The 23,337-nt window shown below is 40.5% G+C and overlaps 1 protein-coding gene across 2 annotated transcripts in view; it reads left to right on the top strand.

Annotated features, from left to right (window-relative positions):
- Nucleotides 1–23,337, top strand: part of GAB1 (GRB2 associated binding protein 1) — a 128,963-nt gene that overhangs the window by 80,586 nt on the left and 25,040 nt on the right. For both annotated transcript variants that reach the window (XM_075860405.1, XM_075860404.1), the window contains exon 3: nt 14,156–14,369. In XM_075860405.1, coding sequence (XP_075716520.1) covers nt 14,156–14,369 — 214 coding nt within the window. The remainder of the gene's footprint in view (nt 1–14,155; nt 14,370–23,337) is intronic.

Here is a 23,337-nt window from a genome sequence, read left to right as displayed (position 1 = left end):
ACTGTAACAATGTGGACTATTTTGTCAGGTCCATTACATAAAATCAAATTTAAAATCGATTTTAATTACAGGTTGTAATGCAACAAACGGCACTGTAGCTGACGGACTAAGTCCTCATGGGAGTAAAAGAAAAAAGGTTTAATGACAGATCTGTCAAACAGATCATAACTGATCATGATGGATCTTAAAGGATCTATCCTTTATTTTGTCAAAACCGAAAATATGACGCAAGAAATGTATGAAGTATTGAACAACTTAAACCAAAACCGCAAATGAGTCCAATACTGTCATAATTCTAAAATCCCATAGTTTACATGGAGAGGGACTGTTGAAAATCATATCCCTATTCTATTATAATTATATACAACATATTCATAACCCAATGGTTTGATATTTTAAGTAGAGAAAGCAGTAAACCTAACCATTGGCACAGCCAATCAATCAAGATATTTTATTGACCTAATGGTTGACACACTATTTCTCATAAATATAAGTTATATACCTATCTAGGGGTCTCCAGCCTTGTCCAATACTTCAGACACTGTTCTATCTCATTGTGATTATTCAAGTAAGTTTAACACCAACCTAATCAATAAAAGGTAACCCAATATCGCAAGAAAGGGAAAACAAAGCAACCTGACATATGGAGCTGCAAGGGAAAAAGGGGAGGGAAGGGAACGGTAAAAAGACAGACTGTTTGGGAAAACATAAAAGGAAGAATGGAAAGCAGCAAAACCCAGTAATAATATGCCCAATATAGTAATCATCCAAGTAGAGCGATAATGAATACAAATCGGTTTAAATTTAGAATGCCCATTTCTTGTTCTTTGACAAGCTTCATCCAAACTTTCTGCCGTTTCAGCTCTAATTATATCAGAATATCAGAGGATTGCGGTATTTCATATTTTTCCTAACCGCAAAACTGTTTAATAAAACATACTGAAACAGCAGACCTCTATAAAAACGGGACAAAGCTCGGTTTTTCATTTAACCCATAAGGTGACATTGTTCCAAGAGTTACTATCCATTTTCACTCTCGTTGTGCCAAAACCATTACTCGCATCTCCCCCTCTGATCCCCCAGTGGATTCTATCAATTCCCCAAACCTGTAGGCTTTTCCTGTTGCAACCATGATGTAGTTTACAATTTTTTGATGGGTCTTTAGTTGTGTAAGATCCCTTGCTTCCTTGGAATTCAGGCTGTACCGGAAAAGCTCCCGTGTGCTGACCCTGAGTTCTCCAGTGACGCCCACAAAAATCTTTGAACCACATGTGCCATAATATTGAACATGTGGTGCTACATGAGATATATTTGTGAATTTCAAATTGTTTGGTACCATCTTCCAAACTTAGAGGTCGTTTGAATAATGTTAGCACAAGACCAACAGTCTCCATATGGGTAGCAACCTTTGTCTTGGCACTCGAGACCCAAATGGATTGTTTTATGGGTACGTAGTGACGCTTGACCAAAAAATCGCTAGGATTCCTACTTCTCCAGGTCGCCATTAGTGGCCTGTCTGCCAGAATTGAGGAGAAGGTCGGTTCTGATTTGAGGATGGGCCAATGTTTATTTAATATTAGCCTAATCTTTTCTCATTGGTTGTTGAAGGTGCTTATATATCCAATTTTCTCATCTCTTTGCCGTTGTGTTTTCATACTTAAAAGGTCATTGCTGGCTTTTGCTTTTTTATAACAATGTTTTTTATATTTCTATGGCTATAACCCCTGTCCCTAAATCTAGATTTCCAGTCCCTGGACTGATGTTCAAACGCAGTATTAGAGGAACAGATGCACCTCATCCTAAGGAGCTGATAAGCCGGGATGGCTTTAATAGTGAATTTGGTGTAGGCCGATGGGGCATGCAGTAGGGGAGTTAAAAGATGTGACTTTCCGGAAGATGTCCGTCTGCAGCAACCCACATTCATCAGTGACCATTTAAATGTCCAAAAATGCAATTTGGTGTTTACTGTACACATGTCAACTTGATGATAAGTTAGTCGAGGAGTTTCATGCAGCAGCTGAATGACAAATGCCTCCGGCATGACCTAGCAGGCATTCATTACAGGCAGACCTGGGGGCCTTTATTAGGCCCCCGGCTGCCATTGGAGAGACAGACACTCGGCGATTTTATTGCCGGGTGTCAGTGGGATGAGAGGGAGCTCCCTCCCTCTCTTCAAAACCACTCCGATGCGGTGCACGCTATTGTTCACCGCATCTGAAGGGTTAAACGAGTGAGATCGATACTAATATCTATCTCACACGTTCGAGCAGGGACGCCCTCAGCTATATCTGGCAGCTGAGAGCAGGGAGATTTGACAGTTCCCTGCTCTGTTTACTTATTCCGATGCAGCGACGTAAAAAGTCTATGGCATCGGAATAAGGCCCGTTAGTGACAGACGTAGAAACACTATGGGCCGGTCACTAATGGGTTAATCCCTTAAAGACCAGGCCAATTTCAGTTTTTTTCATTTTTTTTCCTCCCCCGCCTTCCAAAAGCCATAACTTTTCTATTTCTTTGTACACATAGCCTTATGAGGGCTTGTTTTTTTCGGGACAAGTTGTAGTTTTTCATGGCACCATTTATTGTACGGCATAATGTACTGGGAATCTGAAAAAAAATAAAAATTTGTGGGGTGAAATGGGCAAAAAACAGCCATTACACAGTTTTTCTGGGGTTTTGTATTTACAGCGTCCATCAGACAGCAAAAACGACATATTCACCTTATTCTACAGGTTGATATGATTACGGCGATACCAAATTTGTTTTGTTTTATGTTTTACCACTTTTTTTTTTTTTTTTAAATTTGCCTCGCCATGTTCGGAGAATCAGAACTTTTTTTTTTTTACCATTAATTTATCAGTGTGAGGGTCTGAATTTTGCGGGGTGAGCTGTAGTTTTTCACCAATTCCATTTTGGGGTACATGTGACTTTTTGATCACTTTTTTAATACTTTTTTTTTTTTTGGAGCGCTAAGGTGACAAAAAAACAGTAATTTTTAAATTATATATATATATATATATTCCAGTACATCCCTCATGACACCACTACAGGAGGTTGCCCTATTGACCTCTGTAGGGACAGGAAGACAGAGAGGTTAAAAGGCCCCTCCCACCACCCACTTGCCAGTGTTTTTCAATTACTACACCAGGATGGATGCAACCCTATTTTATTTCTAGGGATAATAACCGACATGTTAATTGCACAAATCAGAATTCAATAAGGGAGGGAATGTAAGGGTGCTGTCATGATGGATTCCTGGAAATACAAATACCGGTAGGTCTAATTCCTATTTTCCAGTACATCCCTCATGACAGCACTACAGGAGCAATACCAGATTATAATGCTCAGGGCGGGACTATGGATTGAAGGACTTTCCGTCCAAAACTTAAATCCGTATCGGACAGAACATCAAGCCTATAATGTTTGCAAAACGTATGATGGCTTGACCAAGTGGCAGCTCTGCAGATTTGGTCCATAGAGGCTTCTCTTTTCTGCCCAGGATGCCAAAACTGCCCTCGTTGAATGGGCTCTGATGCCTTGTGGGGCACATAGTCCTTGGGACTTGTAGGCTTCTTGTATGGTGGTTTTTACCCATCTCGCTAGAGAGCCTTTTGAGGCTTTCTTTCCTCTATTCTTTCCCCCAAACAGGACAAATAGATTTTTATCTTGTCTCCAGGAGGAGGTTCTATCCAGATACTGAAGAATTGTTCGCCTGACATCCAGGCAATGGAATTTTTCTTCCTGTTGGTTTTTTGGATCTGGATAAAAGGAAGGTAGAATTATTTCTTGTTCTCTATGGAAAGCAGTAGATACCTTTGGAATAAAGGAAGGATCCAGCTTTAGAATGATCTTATCCTCTTGTACTTTTAGGTACGGTTCTATGACTGACAGAGATTGGATTTCTCCAATCCTTCTTGCTGAAGTAATAGCGACTAAGAATGCAGCTTTTAGAGTTAAAAAATGCATACTAATTGTGTCGAGCGGCTCAAAGGGGGGCTCACAAAGAGTCATTAACACCACATTCAAATCCCAGGTAGGAACTGATTTTCTTTAGGGAAGGTTTCAGTTTAGAGACCGCTTGGGTGAATCTTCTGATCCACCGATGTTCAGCCAGAGGAGTGTTAAAAAAATTACCTAAGGCTGAAATCTGTACTTTTAAGGTACTAGGACTAAGCCCTTTTTTGAATCCCGATTGTAAAAAATCTAGGATTTTCGCGAAGTTGGGAGAAAAGGGGTCTGGTCCTGGGTCTCCATGACAGCACCCTTACATTCCCTCCCTTATTGAATTCTGATTTGTGCAATTAACATGTCGGTTATTATCCCTAGAAATAAAATAGGGTTGCATCCATCCTGGTGTAGTAATTGAAAAACACTGGCAAGTGGGTGGTGGGAGGGGCCTTTTAACCTCTCTGTCTTCCTGTCCCTACAGAGGTCAATAGGGCAACCTCCTGTAGTGCTGTCATGATGGATTCCTGGAAATACAATTACCGGTAGGTCTAATTCCTATTTTTTTTTTTACGTCGAGCACTACATTGTGATAGTTCGGAATTTTACGGACGCGGCAATACCAGTTGTTATTTTTTTGAACATTACTTTAGGGAAAAAAATGGGAAAAGGTTTTTTTGTTTTTTTTGGAACATTATAAAAATCTTTATTTAACGGTTTGTGGTTTTTTTCGTTTTTTTATTAGTCCCCCTAAGGGACTTGACCCAGCGCTCATTGGATCGCTTGCATGATATACTGCAATACTAATGTATTGCAGTATATCGTGATACTGACAGTCTTCAAAGTAGTACAAAGATGGCAGACCTGGGGGCCTTCGTTAGACCCCCTGGCTGCCATAACAACCATAGTCACCGGCCGATCCAATCGCGGGCGGGCGCGATGCCGTTTTCAAGGGGGCGCCCCCTGATTCTAACTATTTAAGTGCCGTGGTCGCAATTGACCACAGCGGGATTAAATTTGTCAAACGGGCGGAATCAAAGTGATCTTTGGTTCCGCTTGTTGCAGTGAGGTTTCGGCTGTATAACACAGCCGTCACCCGCTGAGTATGGAGCAAGCTCAGCCTGTGAGCCCGCTTGATACATCCTCCTTAACTGCTACCATGTACTAGTACGTGGTATGTCGTTAAGGGGTTAAAGGATGTATCTTGTAAAAACAGAAAACCTTGTTCAATACTTCATAAATTTCTGGCGTCATATTTTCTAAATATGTCACTGATGTTGCCATTGACTTTTACATCACAATGAACCCCTTCTTATACATGAGCCCCTCTGTGTCTGTGGGCAGCAAATGATTAGTGTCTTGCTGATCTTTCAAGCTTTAGTGCTTGATCTTTGGTAATAGACTATTTTGCGTATTTGCGCATAAGCAGATAAAGCCACCAAGCTCACTCTCGAACACAAAAAATATTGGACAATGCTTAGGTCTCATGCACATGGTCGTAGCAGTGTGCATGGCTTGTGATAACGGCATGGGCAGCCGCGGAGTGTCATCCGCGGGCCGTCCGCACACGTTGCTTTAAATGAGCCCAGACCGCAAATCTGGATCGTATAACGACTTGACCTATTTTTTTTTTTTTTTCGGTCTGGGCTCCCGGCCGATGCACGGACCGTGGAAACCAGTCATGTACATGGGCCCCTAGAAAAAGAATGGGTCCGCACTTCATCCACGTTTTTGCGGCTGAATTGCGGACGCAAAAACACATTCGCCTATATTAGGCTTAAGGCTTCGTTCACATCTGCTTCGGGACTCCGTACATGGGTTCCGCCGGTGCTTTCCATCAGGGGCACCTATGAATGGAATCCAAACTGAAACCATAGGTTTCCGTTTGCATCACCATTGATTTCAATGGTGACTGATTTGGTGCAAATGGTTTCCGTTTGTCACTGTTGTGTAAGGGTTTTGACGGAATGAATAGCATCCATACGACGGAACCCTTACACAACGATGACCAACAAAAACCATTTGCACCAAATCAGTCACCATTGAAATCAATGGTGATGCAAACGGAAACCTATGGTTTCAGTTTGGATTCCGTTCATGGGTTCCTGTGACTGAAAGCGTCGACAGAACCCATGAACGGAGTTCCGACGCAGATGTGAAAGAAGCCTTAAACAGGCGAGTGACTCGCTGTATTATCAATAAACTTTTGAGTACCCTGTGTGAACCTCTAGTAAAAAGCATTATGCTATTCTGAACTTTAATCTTGTTCAGATCCTTCTCTGGTCAAGGAGTATTTGTTATGGTCAGTGTAGACTTTTCAAAGATCGTTTAATGCCTTTACAAAGCTAAATACAACATGAAGTTTGTATGAGGTTGTTGGCTACATTACATTCACACGACAGTGAAAAGAAAAGCAATTAAGGCCCCATGCACACGACCGTGCCCGTAATCGTGGCCCACAATTGCGAGCTCGGCCGCTGGCGGTTTCAGGCCGTGCTCCCGTACAAAGTATGGGAGCACGGCCCGTAAAAACGGACATGCTCCATAATTTGTGGCACGGGTTCTACGGCATGGACACCCATTCGTAGCGATACAGAAAGGTGTCCGCGGCCAATAGAACTGAATGTGTCCGTAAAACCGCGAACCGTATTACGTGGTTTTACGATCGTGTGCATGGGGCCTAAATCTGATCAGTTTTTTATGGCCATTTTGTATCAGTGTGTCTCTAAATTTTCATCCATTTTGCGGTATAAGTTGTCGTTTTTAATATAATTTTGGTGTACATGCGACGGTTTGATCACTTTTTATTTCATTTTTTTTTGTGGGAGATGAGGTGACCAAAAAATAGAGATTCTGGCGTTTACAATTTTAATTTTTTTACGCCGTTCACCGCGCGGGTTAAATAATGATATATTGTAGTAGTTCAGACTTTTACGGATGCGGCGATACCAATTATGTTTTTATTTATTTTTTTACTATGCTCTAGGGGGAAAATGGGAGAAGGAGGGTTTTTTGAACTTTTAATATTTTTATTTCTTTTTTTACACAAAAAAAACACTAATTTTTACTTTTTTTTATTAGTCCCCCTAGGGGACTTCAACCAGCGATCTTTAGATCACTTGCACGATATACTGCAATACTAATGTATTGCAGTATATCGTGATTCTGACAGGCTTCTATTAAGCCCTGCTGGAGGCAAGGCTTAATAAGTGTACAAAGATGGCGGACTTGGAGGCCTTCATTAAGCCCCCATGCAGCCATAGCAACAATCACCCCCCCCCCCCCGATTGCATTACGGGGGGCGCGATGAGCTGTTAGAGGGGGTCGCCCCCCTCTTTCTAACTATTTAAATGCTGCGGTCGGTATTGACCGCAGCAATTAACGAGTTAAACGAGCGGGATGCCGCTCGTTACTCTGAAGTGTCGGCTGTAACTAACAGCCGACACCGGCATCGTATGGAGCGGGTTCACTCCGTGAGCCCGCTCCATACTTCCCCCTACTCGACTTTGGCGCATGGATACCTCAAATGTCGGGAAGGGGTTAAAAACTGATCCATTGACTTCTATGGGAGCCGTCTGGCCGTGAAAGTGGACAAAAATAGGACATGTCCTATTTTTTGACACCCAGTTTTCACGGGCCGTTATAAAAACAGCCGTTTGAATACACCCATAGAACTTCATTGTTCTAAAAATGGCCGAACATTACAAAAACGGCTGTCACGGTTGTTTTCTACTGTCGTGTGAATGTTGCCTAACTGGTAAGTGGGCCTTCTTTACTAAACAGTGTCAGATCACTAAATACATTTAAAAAAATACCAATCCCAATGTTAAAGGAAATATGTACTTCTCCATAATACAATCTAGAGCAGAAGCGATCGGCTGCTTGTCTCTTCATTATATAAGAAACACCATTATATTAGGGATGGTAACGTATTCGACCCAAAAGAATGGTATTTTGGCATAGGGGCCTGAGCTGAGCAGAAATGAATTACTGGTTTTTGAGGTCACTTAACTATATTTTTTCCGCCAAAACATTCTAGGCCTCTCGCTGTGCAGAAAACCACAAATCTGTGAGGGATCTGCAGTACTTGAACATAAAGCAGATCTGTCATCAGACTATGCTGTTAAGAGCAGCATCGTGTGGAGAAAAATCTGCACACTGCTAGCCAAGACGGCACAAACAAATACTGTGCCAATCGGTTAATAACCGGTAACCATGAAGACCGTGGACTCCTAATTCCCGTCCCTTCCCTTCCTCTCCCCACCACCTTCGATCCCTATTAGCAGTCACCGTTTTGGCTGATAGTTCAACAGACCTGTCTCCATACTATGCTGCCCTTTTAAACATAGCCGCATATTCAGGTTACAGAATCTTTTTAATTAGCTCTGCAGCCCATTTGTTCTGCGGATCTTGGCAATATGCCATAGGTTTCCTATAGTAGGAAAACCTCTTTAACCCCTTCCCCCTGCTTGCATTCTGGGCCCTAATGACCAAGCCACTTTTTACGTTTTTCCATCGTCCCTTTCGAGGAGCTATAACTTTTTTATTTTTACGTCGACATAGCTGTATAAGGTCTTGTTTTTTGCGGGACAAGTTGTATTTTTTAATTGCACCGTTTTGGGGTACATATTTATTTATTTAACTTTTTTTTGCGGTGGGGGATAGGAAAAAAATCAAATTTCGCCACTCTTTTTTGCGTCCTAAATCTACGCCGTTTACCGTGTGGTATAAATAACACGAACTTTATTCAACGGGTTGTTACGATTGCAACGGTACCAAATTTGTATAGTTTTTGTATGTTTTACTACTTTTACACAGTAAAAACACTTTTTTTTAAAAAAATAATTCATATTTGAAGAGCCATAACTTTTTTTTATTTTTTCGCCGATGCAGTTGTATGAGGGATTTTTTTTTGCGGGACGACTTGTAGTTTTTATTGGTACTATTTTGGAGTAGATGTGACTTTTTGATCACTTTTTAGCACATTTTTTTTAAAGTCCGGATTCACAGAAAACTTTTTCCATTGTTTTTTATTTTATTTTTTTACGCCATTCACCGTGCGGATTAAATAATGTAATAGCTTTATAGTCGGGGTTGTTATGGACGCGGCAATACCAAATCTGTGTAACGTTTCTGCTTTATTGTGTTTTTTTTAAAGCATTTTGTAAGGGGAAAAAGTGGGTTTTTCTTTTTTTTTTTTTATTAACTTTATTAAATTATTTTTTTTACTAGTCCCACTAGGGGACTTTATTATAAAAGCGATCGGATGATCGCATATTACACTGCAATACTTTCGTATTGCAGTGTGTTATGCCTATCTGTGTAAAACGGACAGGCATCTGCTAGGACATGCCTCTGGCATAGCTTAGCATGCATTCACTACAGGCAGACCTGGGGGCCTTTTATTAGGCCCCCAGCTTCCATCGGAGACAGACACTCGCCGGGTGTCGGTGGGATGAGAGGGAGCTCCCTCCCTCTCCAAAACAACTCCGATGCGGCGCTCGCTATTGAGAGCTGCATCTGAGGGGTTAAACGGGTGAGATCGATACTAATATCGATCTCACCCGGTCGAGCAGGGATGCCCCCAGCCCTCCGCTACGTCTGGCAGCTGAGAGCAGGGAGATTTAACGGCTCCCTGCTCGGTTTATTTATTCTGATGCAGCGCCGTGAAAAGGCTTATGCATCAGAATAAAGCCCACTAATGACCGCCGTGAAAAGGCCTATCGGCGGTCATTAAGGGGTTAAAGAAGCTTTGTCACCACATTATAAGTGGCCTATCTTGTACATGATGTGATCAGCGCTGTAATGTCGATTACAGCAGTTTTTATTTTATTTAGAAAAACGATCATTTTTGACGGAGTTATGACCTATATTAGCTTTATGCTAATTACTTTCTTAATAGACAACTGGGCGTGTTTTACTATAGACCAAGTGGGCGTTGTAGAGAGAAGTGTATGATGCTGACCAATCATTGTCATACACTTCTCTCCATTCATTTACTCAGCACGTAGTGGTCTTGCTAGATCATGATGTGCTGCCACATACACACATTAACGTTACTCAAGTGTCCTGACAGTGAATATACATTACCTCCAGGAAGGACGGGATGTCTATTCAGAATCCTGACACTTCGGTAACGTTTGTGTAGATTTACAGCAAGGCAAGTGTAATCTAGTTTTAAATGACAGTTTACAGCGTGATCTCGTGAGATCACGGTTGCCTTGCTGTAAATCTCACACAAATGTTACCGAAGTGTCAGGATTGTGAATAGACCTCACGTCCTGGCTGGTAGTGATGTCTATTCATTGTCAGGACACTTGAGTAACGATAATGTGTGTATATGTGGCTGCACATAGTGATCTAGTAAGATCAATATGTGCTGTGTAAATGAATGGAGAGAAGTTTGACGCTGATTGGTCAGCGTCATACACTTCTCTCCACAACGCCCACTTGGTCAAAAAGTAAAACACGGCCAGTTGTCTATTAAGAAAGTCATTAGCATAATGTCAAAAATGATAGTTTTTCTGAATAAAAAACACTGCAGTTCTCTACAGCGCAGATCACATTATGTAAGAGGCCACTTATAATGTGGTGACAGAGCCTCTTTAAGGCTATGTTCACAGGGTAGATTTTGCTTGGCGGGTCCCGCCGCAAAATCCGCTGCAGAATTATTCCTGCGGTCAGCAGGAAGATTCCTACTCCCATTCACTTCAATGGGAGGTTTGGGCGGAGTCCGCACGAAGGTAGGGCAGAACGCTTCTTTTGTCTAGCTGAATAAATCGGATAGCGGGGAAAAGAGTCCGCCTCCCATTGAAATGAATGGGAGGTGGAATTTTTCGATGTGAACAGGGCCTAAATAGTACAGGATTTTTGTCCAGTAGATTATTATTCTTAGTTATTTGAGGTAATGTGTTTTTGCAGATTCGCTTTGTATTAATAATCTTTATGATATTTAATTATTTAGTCTAAAAATCAAAAGGATCAAAATGAATCAGTAGTGATAATTCAATGTTCACGGCAATGTGTATGTTCCCCTCCCCCCCCCCCCATAACTATTAGTCAAAACTTTAGAACCCTTTATAATCTTATTTTATGATAAAGCAAATAGACAAATGAAGGCTTCTAGTAGAAAGTGTTTTACCTCCAATGAACATTTATGTGCATTGTTAATCCTTTCATACTCTAAGATTTCTTTGTTTCTATTTTCCGTACCATAAGAAAGTGTCATTCGGTTTATATGCCTTCCCCATTCTTTTTAGTATATTAATAACTTTGATACTTTTGCTTGAAGAAATAAACACAACATTTGTCATCCAGTCTTTATTCTTTGTCACTTCCTTCGTTGACAAGTGTCAAGTATATAGCTACGTGTCAGTAGGATACAATTATCACCATGAAAGTAACAATCTTACCTCCACTTATTTCATATATGCTTTTAAAGGGCCAATACACTTAAGACTGTCAGAGGCCGATCATACTGATGTATTTGAACAAAACGTTTCTGAAAACATCTTCAGGTCTATAATACGAAAAAATAGATTGTGTATAACTATATTTTTGTTCCCCGGGCCTCCCCTGCACGCTGTCCGTCAAATCTGACAGGCAGCAGGCCTGACAACAAAAAAATATATACAAATCACTCCCATCTACTATATGGTAACCTAGTTTTGGAAATCTATGTCCACTTGCTTTTGCCTGCATTGGCCATGCACATAGTGCTTAAAAAATAGGTTTACCTTGTGTGACCTTCAAGTATATAAATAGTAATAATTCTCTTTTAGTCCGTGGTAAAGCTGTAGGGGTTTCACAAGATAAGGTATCATGATTATTACATAAAACAAACTGATTTATCTAAGGCTATGTTCACATCAGGTTTTTGGTGTTGGTTTGACGTATATGCCGAGAAAAGCTATCAATGTAAACTTGAGATTTAGGCTGTGACTGATGCCTAACCGTATAATCTGTCACCTATAGACTATTAGGGCACCCTTTTAATGGATACAATGCCTTGCAAAAGTCTTGACCTTTCTTGGTGTTTTTTGTGTGTTGTAGAATGGATTTTGATTTGATGTAATGGACCTGACAAAGTAGTCCACATTGTTACAGCGGAATGAAAATTTTTTTTTACCTTTTTAAAAAAAAATAAAACTGAAACATTGAGTGCATATGTATTCACCCCCTTTGCTATGAAACCCATAAATCAATTAACTTCAGAAGTCACATATTTAGATGAATAACGTCCCACTGTGGGCAATCAAAGTGGCACATGATCTGTCACGTGATGTCCGTATAAATACACCTGTTCTGAAAGACCTGCAGCACCTCTTAAAGGTGTTGTCCAAGATAAAATGACTGTGTTAAAGCTTGTAATTTATAAATGTAAATACATTTGTAATATACTTACATTTTCCAAAGTGGCCCCGTTTCCAGATCCTGCCGCGGGGTACTTCACGGGTGACGTCACTCTCTTTTCCGGGTATGCGACACGTCACTTGTGACGTGTATATCGGCTTGTTCTGCTATACAGCCCGTAACGCGCATGCGGGGTCCCTGCTGTTCTCGAGAAAACAGCAGGGACCCCGCATGCGCCTTACAGCAGAACAGCCTATACACGGAACGTCACAAGTGACGTATCGTATACCCGGAAAATAATTGCAGATCAACACAGCGGCCATAGAGTGACATCACCCGTCAAGTACCCCACGGCAGGATTTGGAAATGGGGCCACTTTGGAAAATGTAAGTATATTACAAATGTATTTACATCAATTATAAGTATTAAAACGCAGTCATTTTATCTCGGACAACCCTTTTAAGGCCTTATTCACACAGTGTATTTTTGGCGCAGTTTTTTTAATGCCATCTTTGAAGCCACAAAGTGGATCCTTAAGGGACGGAAAATATATAGGAAAGATACTACTTCTTCTCTTTTTTTTTTTTTTTTTTTTTTTTTAATCCACTCCTGATTTGTGCCTTTACAAAGTGCTCCAAAAAACTGCACTGTATGATTGCATCCTAAGCAAGGAATACGAAGACAAGGAGCTGTCCAAGTTGTGGAGAAATATAGATCAGGGCTGGAATAAAAAAAACTACAAACCTGACAAGAGAAAAGACAGCCCGTCTAAACTTAAAGAACGGGCATTATTTGGAGATTCAAAAAAAAAAAAAAAAAAACCCACTTAAGAAGCTCCAAAGATTCACAGCGGAGATTGTGGCGTGTACGACTTAGTAGTTCTATGGACAGATACTTCAGAGTTAAGCTCTATGGAAGTGGCCAGAAAAAAGTGATTGCTTGAAGAGAACCTTTCACCTACACATACATGTAATGGGGAGGGCTGCACAAACCCTGGGGAACTTTAAATAATGGAGGGAGGCAGACATTTTTTTTTAGATATCCCATAGAGAATGAATAGAGTGGCAGCGCACATATGCGACTGCCGCTCCATTCATTCTGCGGACTCCCTACCCCCATTCCTAATAAAGCTGTGTTGCAGTTCCTTGCACAGTGGGTGGCGGACAGTGCCAATGTGTAAGTGAAATGCCAAAGGGACCTTGGTCCCTTTTCTCAGGACTGGTGGGGTCCCATAGGTAGGACTCCTATCGATGATAATGTTATGGCATATCCTAGCTATATGCAGGAACAATTACAAGTTAGGAAGGCCACTTTAAAATCCTTTGGTTAAAAAAAAAAATCCCATAGTTGTAGACCAGTATAAATAGCTCATTAAAAAGACCGTGGTATTGACCCTTTTATATGTTTCGGTCATCCAATAATTGGATTTTTTTCCCCAAAATAATTTACTTAATGAAATGACCTTCCAATGCCAGAGTATCTCCTGTTGCTATTTGTTGATGGATATTTCACCAATTATTTGCAATGTATTGTATTTAACATGACATTCATTCATGCATGTGGGGTTGGTCTGTGAAGGCCAAGTTCAGGAAATGACTCTTTAAAATCTCTTGTCTAGCTTTAGTCTCTGTTTACACAATGCAGATTTAGCGCGGTTTTTGCAAAATGTTATAATCCGAGATCAGGATTGGATAAAATTAAAGAAAAGTCTTACTTCTGGTTTAGTATCCGAAAATGCAACTTTTTTTTTTTCTGGCAAAAGTTCCTGTAACATCCTATTCTAACACACTTCTAGCTCACTGCTTGTCAGAACAATTTGAACTTGCTGTTTATATTTAATTTTCATTTGCTTTTGTAGATTTGAAAGCTCCCAGTGTTCCTGTGCAAGCTCCCATCGAGATTCCCATGGTTGCAGGTTCAGAAGTCTCCTCTCATTCAATGTCTTACCATGGTCAACTCCCCCAACCCTACCAGCTTCTTAACGTACCACCTTTAGACTCTAGCAGTCACGAGGACCCCCCAGACTATCTACTGTTAATCAACTGCCAAAGCAAGAAACCAGAGCCATCAAGGTAAATGTTTCTCTCCTAAGGAGTAGTCCTCATAATGATCTAAGGACAGCTGAGAAATTTACATGCATTTCCTCAATATCCGTAAAATCTGTTGATATCTGGTATTGCAGCATTTGTATTAATGTTTTTTCATTCAATTAAAAATGTAACTCAAACGCTAATAGAACTGTCTACGGCTAATGCCTATGGACATGGATGACGTATGTGCCGAGGTAGGCTTTCCCGACGCATACGCCAAGCAGACACTGCAGTGTGAATTCAGCCTTATTGGAAACCATGTCCTTTATGAACAAACCTACTGGTGTAGGGACTTCTCCTAGGTCCGTCTTTTCCAATCAGCATTCTGTGGTACCTGATTAAGGGTTCCCCCGAAAGACCGGGACGTTTGACACTAGGAATGGTATAGTTGTAGAGCATCCCCAGGATGGTAAAGATTTTTTATTGGATTACAAAAGTTTTTTTGGTAGACCGTTAATGGATTATAAGCCACTGAAATAGTTTTAGTTAGCATGCACTTCTGTTAGAATAAACACCTCCGACTTTAGTTTAAATTGCTTTAGGTGCAGTGCTATAGTACGTAATAAATGTTTTTAGTAGGAATTCATGTTGTGCTGTTTGTTCTTATGTCATTTTGTTAATAAATCAGACATAAGTCATCGTCTCTCGCTTCAGAGGAGGATTATCTACTACTTGAAGATTTTGAGAGCAAAAAGATTTCATGGCAGTGAGTGTGAGGTTATCGGAACACCAAGTGCACTTTGCATGGATATTGTGATTCGCTCACGGTTTTTATATTTTTGATTGAAAATTTAACTCTCTTTGCAGACATAACCGTTTTTACTGTGGATGTGTGTGGTTTTTAGAAATTCTGTTATTATAATTCATTACCCATTGTGTTCTTATTATTTTTATTACTCAACGTTTCATCATTGATCATTAATACACATAAACAGAGTACTTTGTTTCACGTCCATATTGTTTCTATTTTGTTTTGTGTTTTATATATATATATATATATATATATATATATATATATATATATATTCTATCATACTCATTGGGCATCCTTAACAAGGTCAAAAATCTTATCAGATGCACACTTCTTTAAAAAATCCTGATTTTCTTCTTTATAATCTGGAGTGCTGTCTCAAATTGTATTTTGGTTACTATTATTGTAATCCGGATTCTTTAACCCCTTAATGACCGCCGATAAGCCTTTTCACGGCGGTCATTAATGGGCTTTATTCTACAGCGCCGCCATTCCACGGCGCTGCATTAGAATAAAGTAAACCGAGCAGGGAGCCGTGAAATCTCCCTGCTCTCAGCTGCCAGAGGCAGCTGGGGGCTGGCGGCGTCCCTGCTCAACCGGGTGAGATTGATATAAGTATCGATCTCACCCGTTTAACCCTTCAGATGCGGTGTTGAATAGCGTGTACCGCATCTGAGTGGTTTTGGAGAGAGGGAGGGAGCTCCCTCTCATCCCACTGACACCCGGTGATAAGATCGCCGAGTGTCTGTGTCTCCGATGGCAGCCGGGGGCCTAATAAAGGCCCCCAAGTCTGCCTGTCGTGAATGCCTGCTAGGCTATGCCAGAGGCATGACCTAGCAGATGCCTGTCCGTTTTAAACGGACAGGCAGTAATACACTGCAATACAAAAGTATTGCAGTGTATTATAAAAGCGATCGGATCATCGCATATGAAAGCCCTAGTGGGACAAGTAAAAATAAACAAAAAGTTGAATAAAGTTAATGAAAAAAAAAGTGAAAAACCCACTTTTTCCCCTTCCAAAATGCTTTACTATTAAAAAAAAAAAACACAATAAAGCAAAAAAGTTACATATATTTGGTATCGCCGCGTCCGAAACGACCCCGACTATAAAGCTATTACATTATTTAACCTGCATGGTGAACGCCGTAAAAAATTAAATAAAAACAATGGAAAAATTGCTGTTTTCTGTTAATCCTGACTTAAAAAATATTTGATAAGTGATCAAAACGTCACATCTACTCTCAAATGGTACCAATAAAAACTACAAGTCGTTCCGCAAAAAACAAGGCCTCATACAACTGCATCGGCGGAACAATAAAATAGTTCTGACTCTTCAAATATGGAGACACAAGAACAAATAATTTTGAAAAAAGTTTTTTTACTGTGTAAGTCGTAAAACATACAAAATCTATACAAATTTGGTATCGTTGCAATCGTAACAACCCGTTGAATAAAGTTATTGTGTTATTTATACCACACGGTAAACGACGTAGATTTAGGGCGCAAAAAAATGTGGTAACTTCAGGTTTTCTTCTATTCCCCCCCCCCCCCCAAAAGTTAATAAAAGTTAATGAATAAATTATATGTACCCCAAAATAGTGCTATTAACCCCTTAAGGACGCAGCCTAGTTTGGGCCTTAAGGCTCAGAGCCCATTTTTCAAATCTGACATATTTCACTTTATGTGGTAATGACGTCGGAATGCTTAAACCTATGCAAGCGATTCTGAGATTGTTTTCTCGTGACACTTTGGGCTTCATGTTCGTGGTAAAATTTGGTCGATATATTCAGTCTTTATTTGTGAAAAATTGCAAAATTTAGAGAAAATTTACAAAAAATAGCATTTTTCAGAATTTAAATGCATCTGCTTGAAAACCAGACGGTTATACCACCCAAAATAGTTACTAGTTCACATTTCCCATATGTCTACTTTAGATTGGCATCGTTTTTTGAACATTATTTTATTTTTCTTGGACGTTACAAGGCTTAGAACATAAACAGCAATTTCTCATATTCTTAAGAAAATTTCAAAAGCCTTTTTTTCAAGGTACCAGTTCAGTTCTGAAGTGGATTTGAGGGGCCTATGTATTAGAAACCCCCATAAAACACCCCATTTTAAAAACTAGACCCCTCAAAGTATTCAAAACAGCATATAGAAAGTTTTTTAACCCTTCAGGCATTTCATAGGAATTAAAGCAAAGTGGAAATGAAATTTGCAAATTTCATTTTTTCTGCTGAATTTCAATTTTATTCAATTTTTTTTCTGTAACAGAGAAGGTTTTACCAGAGAAATACTACTAAATATGTATTGTCCAGATTCTGCAGTTTTTAGAAATGTCCCACATGTGGCTCTAGTGGCTCGTGGACTAAAACACAAGCCCTAGAAGCAAAGAAGCACCTGGTGCATTTTGAGGCCTCTTTTTTATTAGAATATATTTTAGGCAGCATGCCAGGTTTGAAGAGGTGTTGAGGTATCAAAACAATGGAAACCCACCAGAAGTGACCCCATTTTGGAAATTACACCCCTCAAGGAATTAATTTATGGTTTTTGTTATCATTTTGACCGCACAGTTTTTTCACAGCACCTATTTGAATTGGGCTGTGAAATGAAAAAAATGATATTTTTTCCAATAAGATGTCATTTTTGATCAAAATTTCTTATTTTCACAGGGAACAACATACCCCATTTTGTTGCCCAATTTGTCCTTATTGCGGCAATACCCCATTTGTGGTGATAAACTGCCGTTTGGGCCCATGTGAGGGCTCAGACGGAAAGGAGCGCTATGTGTTTGTTGGAGTCCAGATTTTGCTGGATTGGTTTTCGGGTGCCATGTCACATTTGCAGAGCCCCAGAGGTATCAAAGCAATGGAAACCTACCAGAAGTGACCCCATTTTGGAAACTACACCCCTCAAGGAATTCATTTATGGTTTTTGTTATCATTTTGACCGCACAGTTTTTTCACAGCACCTATTTGAATTGGGCTGTGAAATGAAAAAAATGATATTTTTTCTAATAAGATGTCATTTTTGATCAAAATTTCTTATTTTCACAGGGAACAACATACCCCATTTTGTTGCCCAATTTGTCCTTAGTGCGGCAATACCCCATTTGTGGTGATAAACTGCCGTTTGGGCCCATGGGAGGGCTCAGAAGGAAAGGACCACCATTTGGCCTACTGGAGCTTTTCTGGTGCTAAGTCATGTATGCAGAAGCCCCTGAGGTACCAGTACAGTTGAAACCCCCGAGAAGTGACCCCATTTTAAAAACTACACCCCTTAAGACATTCATCTAGAGGTGTAGTGAGCATTTTGACCCCACAGGTACTGTGTAAAAGATAATGCGCAGCAGATGGTGCAGTGTGAGATTTGCAATTTTATATATATATATATGCCATTTCAGTGTCCAATATAGTGTACCCAGCATGCACCACCGGAGATATACACCCCTTAAATTGTAATGTGGGTTCTCCTGGGTACGGCAATACCCTACATGTGGCTGTTATCAGCTGCCTGGGCATACGGCAGGGCTCAGAAGGGAAAGATGAGGGGGGTAAGCTGTGCGGAGTGCATCAGGGTAAATTAAAAATCAAGGGATGTATGATACATTTTAAAACAATCTTTCATACAGAGCCCTGGTTTTTCGGGACACGTGTCACATTGGTATATTGTGACTTTCCTTATCCCCCTCTTATAGCAGACTCTGCACCTCTTTTGACTCTTTCCCTTTCCACCGGTTTGGGGAACTTCTCCTGGAAAGTGTTGCCCTGGTATGATGCGTGTGGCCTCGCTTCCAGAAGTACTGGGTGCCCCCCCTTCCTGGTCCCTAAAGATTAGATCTTGAAATTCCAGGAAAGTTCCCCTCTGGCCTGCACATCGACGTAGCACGTACGCATTGTACAAAGCCATCTGTATGATGTGCCCGGCCAGCTTCTTGTACCACACCGCATGGCGCTGTAGGGCTTCAGGACTTGATTTGACAAGTCCATCCCTCCCATGTACCTATTGTAGTCCAGGATGCAGTCTGGTTTGGGGGTGGCCTTTCCTTCATATATCCTAAATCTGTAGGCACAGCTTATACATCTTCACGCCATACCTTGCCCTCTTACCCGGCAGGTACTGGCGGAATTGAACCCTCCCTTTAAAATGTACCAGGGACTCATCAATAGAAATACACTTCTCGGGGGTGAATGCTTGGGAAAACCGGGCTCTGAAACGGTCTAATAGGGGTCTCCGTTTATACAAACGGTCAAAACTGGGGTAATCTCGGGGTGGGCACGGCTCATTATCAGTATAATGTAAGAAGCGAAGTATTGCCTCATTTATTTATTTTTTTAGGTTCCAGTTCAGTTCTGAAGTTGCTTTGAGGGGACTATATATTAGAAACCCCCATCAAACACCCCATTTTAGAAACTAGACCCCTCAAAGTATTCACAACAGCATTTAGAAAGTTTATGAACCCTTTAGGTGTTTCACAAAAATTTAGAGCAAAGTAGAGGTGAAATTTACTTTTTTTTTTTTTGTCAGAAAATACTCTTTATACCATTTTTTTTATAACACAAAATGATTTATCAGAGAAACGTAACTCAATACGTATTGCCCAGATTCTGCAGTTTTGAGAAATATCCCACATGTGGCCCTAGTGCGGTAATGGACTGAAGCACCGGCCTCCGAAGCAAAGGTGCACCTAGTGGATTTTGAGCCCTCTTTTTTATTAGGCACCATGTCCGGTTTGAAGAGGTCTTGTGGTGCCAAAACATTGGAAACCCCCCAAAAGTGACCCCATTTTGGAAACTAGACCCCTTGAGGAATCCATTGTAGTTTTCTTGGGGTGCATGCGGCTTTTTGATCAGTTTTTATTCTATTTTTAGGTGGCGTGGTGACTAATAAACAGCAATTCTACTATTGTTTTTTTATTCTTTTTTTTTTACAGCGTTCACCGTGCGCTATAAATGACATATTCACTTCATTCTGCGGGGCGATACGATTACGGGGATACCAGATGTTTATAGGTTTTTTTTATGTCTTATGGCGTTTGCACAATAAAATACGTTTTGTAAACAATCATTCACTTTTTGTGTTACCTTATTCTAAGAGCCATAACGTTTTTATTTTTCAATCAATAAAGCCGTGCGAGGACTTATTTTTTGCGTACCGAACTGTAGTTTCGATCAGTACCATTTTTAGGTACATGCGACTTTTTGATCTCTTTTTATTCCATTTTTTGGGAGGTGAAGTGACCAAACAATTGTGATTGTGGTACGGTTTATTAATATTTTTTTTACGGCGTTCACCGTGCGGGATAAATAACAAAATAATTTTGTAGTTCAGGCCGTTACGGACGCGGCGATACCAATTATGTATAGTTTATTTGTTTGTTTATATCTTTTTATTAATAATAAAGGACTGATAAGGGAAAAAGTGGGACTTTTACTTTTATTACTTTTAAAACTTTTATTTTCTTATTTTTACACATCTTTTTTTAACTTTTTTTTTACTGTATTACTTTGTCCCACTAGGGGACTTGAGGGCAGGAGGCCCTGATCGCTATTCTAATACACTGCACTACATGCGTAGTACAGTGTATTAGAACTGTCAGCTACTCACTGACAGCAAGCATAGTGGGTCCTGACGTTGTCAGGACCCACTAGGCTTCCGTCTATGGCATAGCCGGACGCCATTGTTTGGTGTCCGGTTGCCATAGTCACCATCGCCGGCCGCTATCGTGTAGCAGGCCGGCGATGGCGGATTAACCCCTAAGAAGCCGCGATCGCTATTGAACGCGGCTTCTGAGGGGTTAATCGGCGGGGGAGCTCCGCGATCGGTCCCGGCACATTGAGCAGTGATAGTCTGCTGTCGGAAACAGCAGCTATCACAGCTCATGAACGCGCCCCGCGCGAACGGCGCCGTGTTTACTCCATGACCTACTATTAGGTCACTGAGCGCGAACGCTACAGTTAGCATGACCTAATAGTAGGTCATGGAGCGTTAAGGGGTTAAAAAGTACAACTTGTCCCGCAAAAAACAAGACCTTATACAGCAATGTCGACGCAAAAATAAAAAAGTTATAGCTCTTCGAAAGGGACGATGGAAAAACGTAAAAAATGGCTTGGTCATTAGGGCCCAGAATGCAAGCAGGGGGAAGGGGTTAAGAGGTGTGCACCCGACTTGGATCAGATCTTGGTGCTGTTGAACGTTGTTGTTTTACGTGGAACGGACTGATGATAGTTACAGCATGTGTATCAGAGCTGTGGCTTCTAAAGAGCTGAACAGCTGTGTGAGCACATCCACTGGAAGTAAACCATATTAGATGACTGAAAGCAGAGATCTTGAAAACTGCGAGGAATTGCTAAAGTATATTGGAAAATTGGATAACTTTTCGTTATACAATGAATCCCCTTTAATTTCCTGAAACCAGAATGCCAATTTAAGCCCTTCCTACAAAATGATGTGCATCTACGTCATAGCGGGAAAGGAGAAGTATGAAGCGGGCTCGGCAAGCTGAGCGCGCTCCAGACACAGCTGGTGTCTGCTGACTTTGCTTGAATAGCCGGGATTGGAAATAACTCTGATCCTGGCCGTTAAAGCACTTCGAGGCATCCAAGCCGCTAGAAAGAGGGGGAGGGGGACCTCTGTTATACCATTGTTGTCCTGTTCCCACACGCTGTTAGTTTTTCTGTTCATAGGAGACGTCTTAAAAGTACATAAGTATTGCCGTGTATTGTACAAACAATCGCATGTTTGTCCCCTCGTGGGACAAATAAAATAAATGTAAAAAGTTTAAAAAAACATTTGTGGATAGGTGGTAAATGTTAACTGTGGGAAAACACCTTTACGAGGTTAAATACATCAAACATATTTGTTTTTATTCTTGTGAAACGTTAAAATGAACTCTCGTCAAAGAGTAAACCTTTAAAGGCATGTAAAAAAAAAAATAATAGCTTCAGTGTGATTTAGTCTAACTTTGTAAATAGATTTTATTAAATATTCTTTACTTTTGGAGATACAGCTGTTCTGTATTCTCTATACAGATCTACTGTATCGCTCGTTTTACATTGAATCCGTCAGTTCTGCGGACCTGACGTGTTCAGTGTCGGCGGGTCCTGTGTGTCTGTGACACACAAGATCCACCTGTAAACTATTACTTCTAAGTTAATAACTTAGATGTAATCGATTGCAAGTGGATCCTGTGTTTTAGAGACCCACCAACACAGAACCCGCCAAGTCCGAATTTACTATCTGTTAATAATGCAGAACACGTAAGTGTATATTCCTTTTATTACTCCGTGTATTACTCCTTGGCTGCAATCCACAATATATTGACACAACATTTGAGCACTTCAGTTGCGAATTAGTTTGTCTAGTTAAGGCTTCGTTCACATCTGCGTTGGGGTCCCGTTCTGTCGGAGCTTTCCGTCAGAACGGGACCCTAAATAGACACAAACTGACAGGAACAGAAACCACCAGAGGTTTCCATTTCCATCACCATTTATTTCAATGGTGACTGATCCGGTACCCGTGGTTTCCGTTTGTGTCTGTTGTGCACCTGGGCCGATGCACAACCGACGGAAACCACGGGCATCGGATCAGTCACCATTGAAATCTCTGGTTTCCGTTCATGTCAGTTTGTGCCTGTTCAGGGTCCCGTTCTGACGGAAAGCTCCGAAGGAACGTCCGAACGGGACCCCAACGCAGATCTGAACGAATCCTAAAATAGGATGTCCACAGTGGTAGGTAAAATGTTAGTGTCTTAAATACCTGATCAAGGTTTTTGGCTAGAAAGGTAACCATGGGGATGTAAAAAAAAAAACAGTAGTTTGGGAACACATTGGATTTAAATACCTTTTTTTTATTTTTAATGACAGTCTTTAGTCATGTAATAAACGTGGATGTTTTTGTTCTGGTTTTCCTTCAGTGTATCCTAGATATAATAAATATTATATATAACCTGTCCTGTTTAATAAGCATAGAGAGGTATTTTTGTCTTATTAAAATATATGCATATCAATAAAAAAAAGTACAATTACTTTAGGGAAATGTGTCCCTGGACTGGTTATGGCAACCATAATGAAGACGTTAACTGATTTAAATTGCCTGCATTCAGAGAACTAGAAAATAATGCAAATTAGAGGAAAAAAAAGTTTATTCGAAAGTAAAAAAACAAACAAAACAAAACTTTATATCTCCCATTCAAACTGGCAG

Source organism: Rhinoderma darwinii, chromosome 1 (assembly GCF_050947455.1).
Source record: "Rhinoderma darwinii isolate aRhiDar2 chromosome 1, aRhiDar2.hap1, whole genome shotgun sequence".
Classification (NCBI taxonomy): domain Eukaryota; kingdom Metazoa; phylum Chordata; class Amphibia; order Anura; family Rhinodermatidae; genus Rhinoderma; species Rhinoderma darwinii.
The sequence above is the reverse complement of the archived record's forward strand: the minus strand, read 5'-3'. Positions and strand labels throughout refer to the sequence as shown.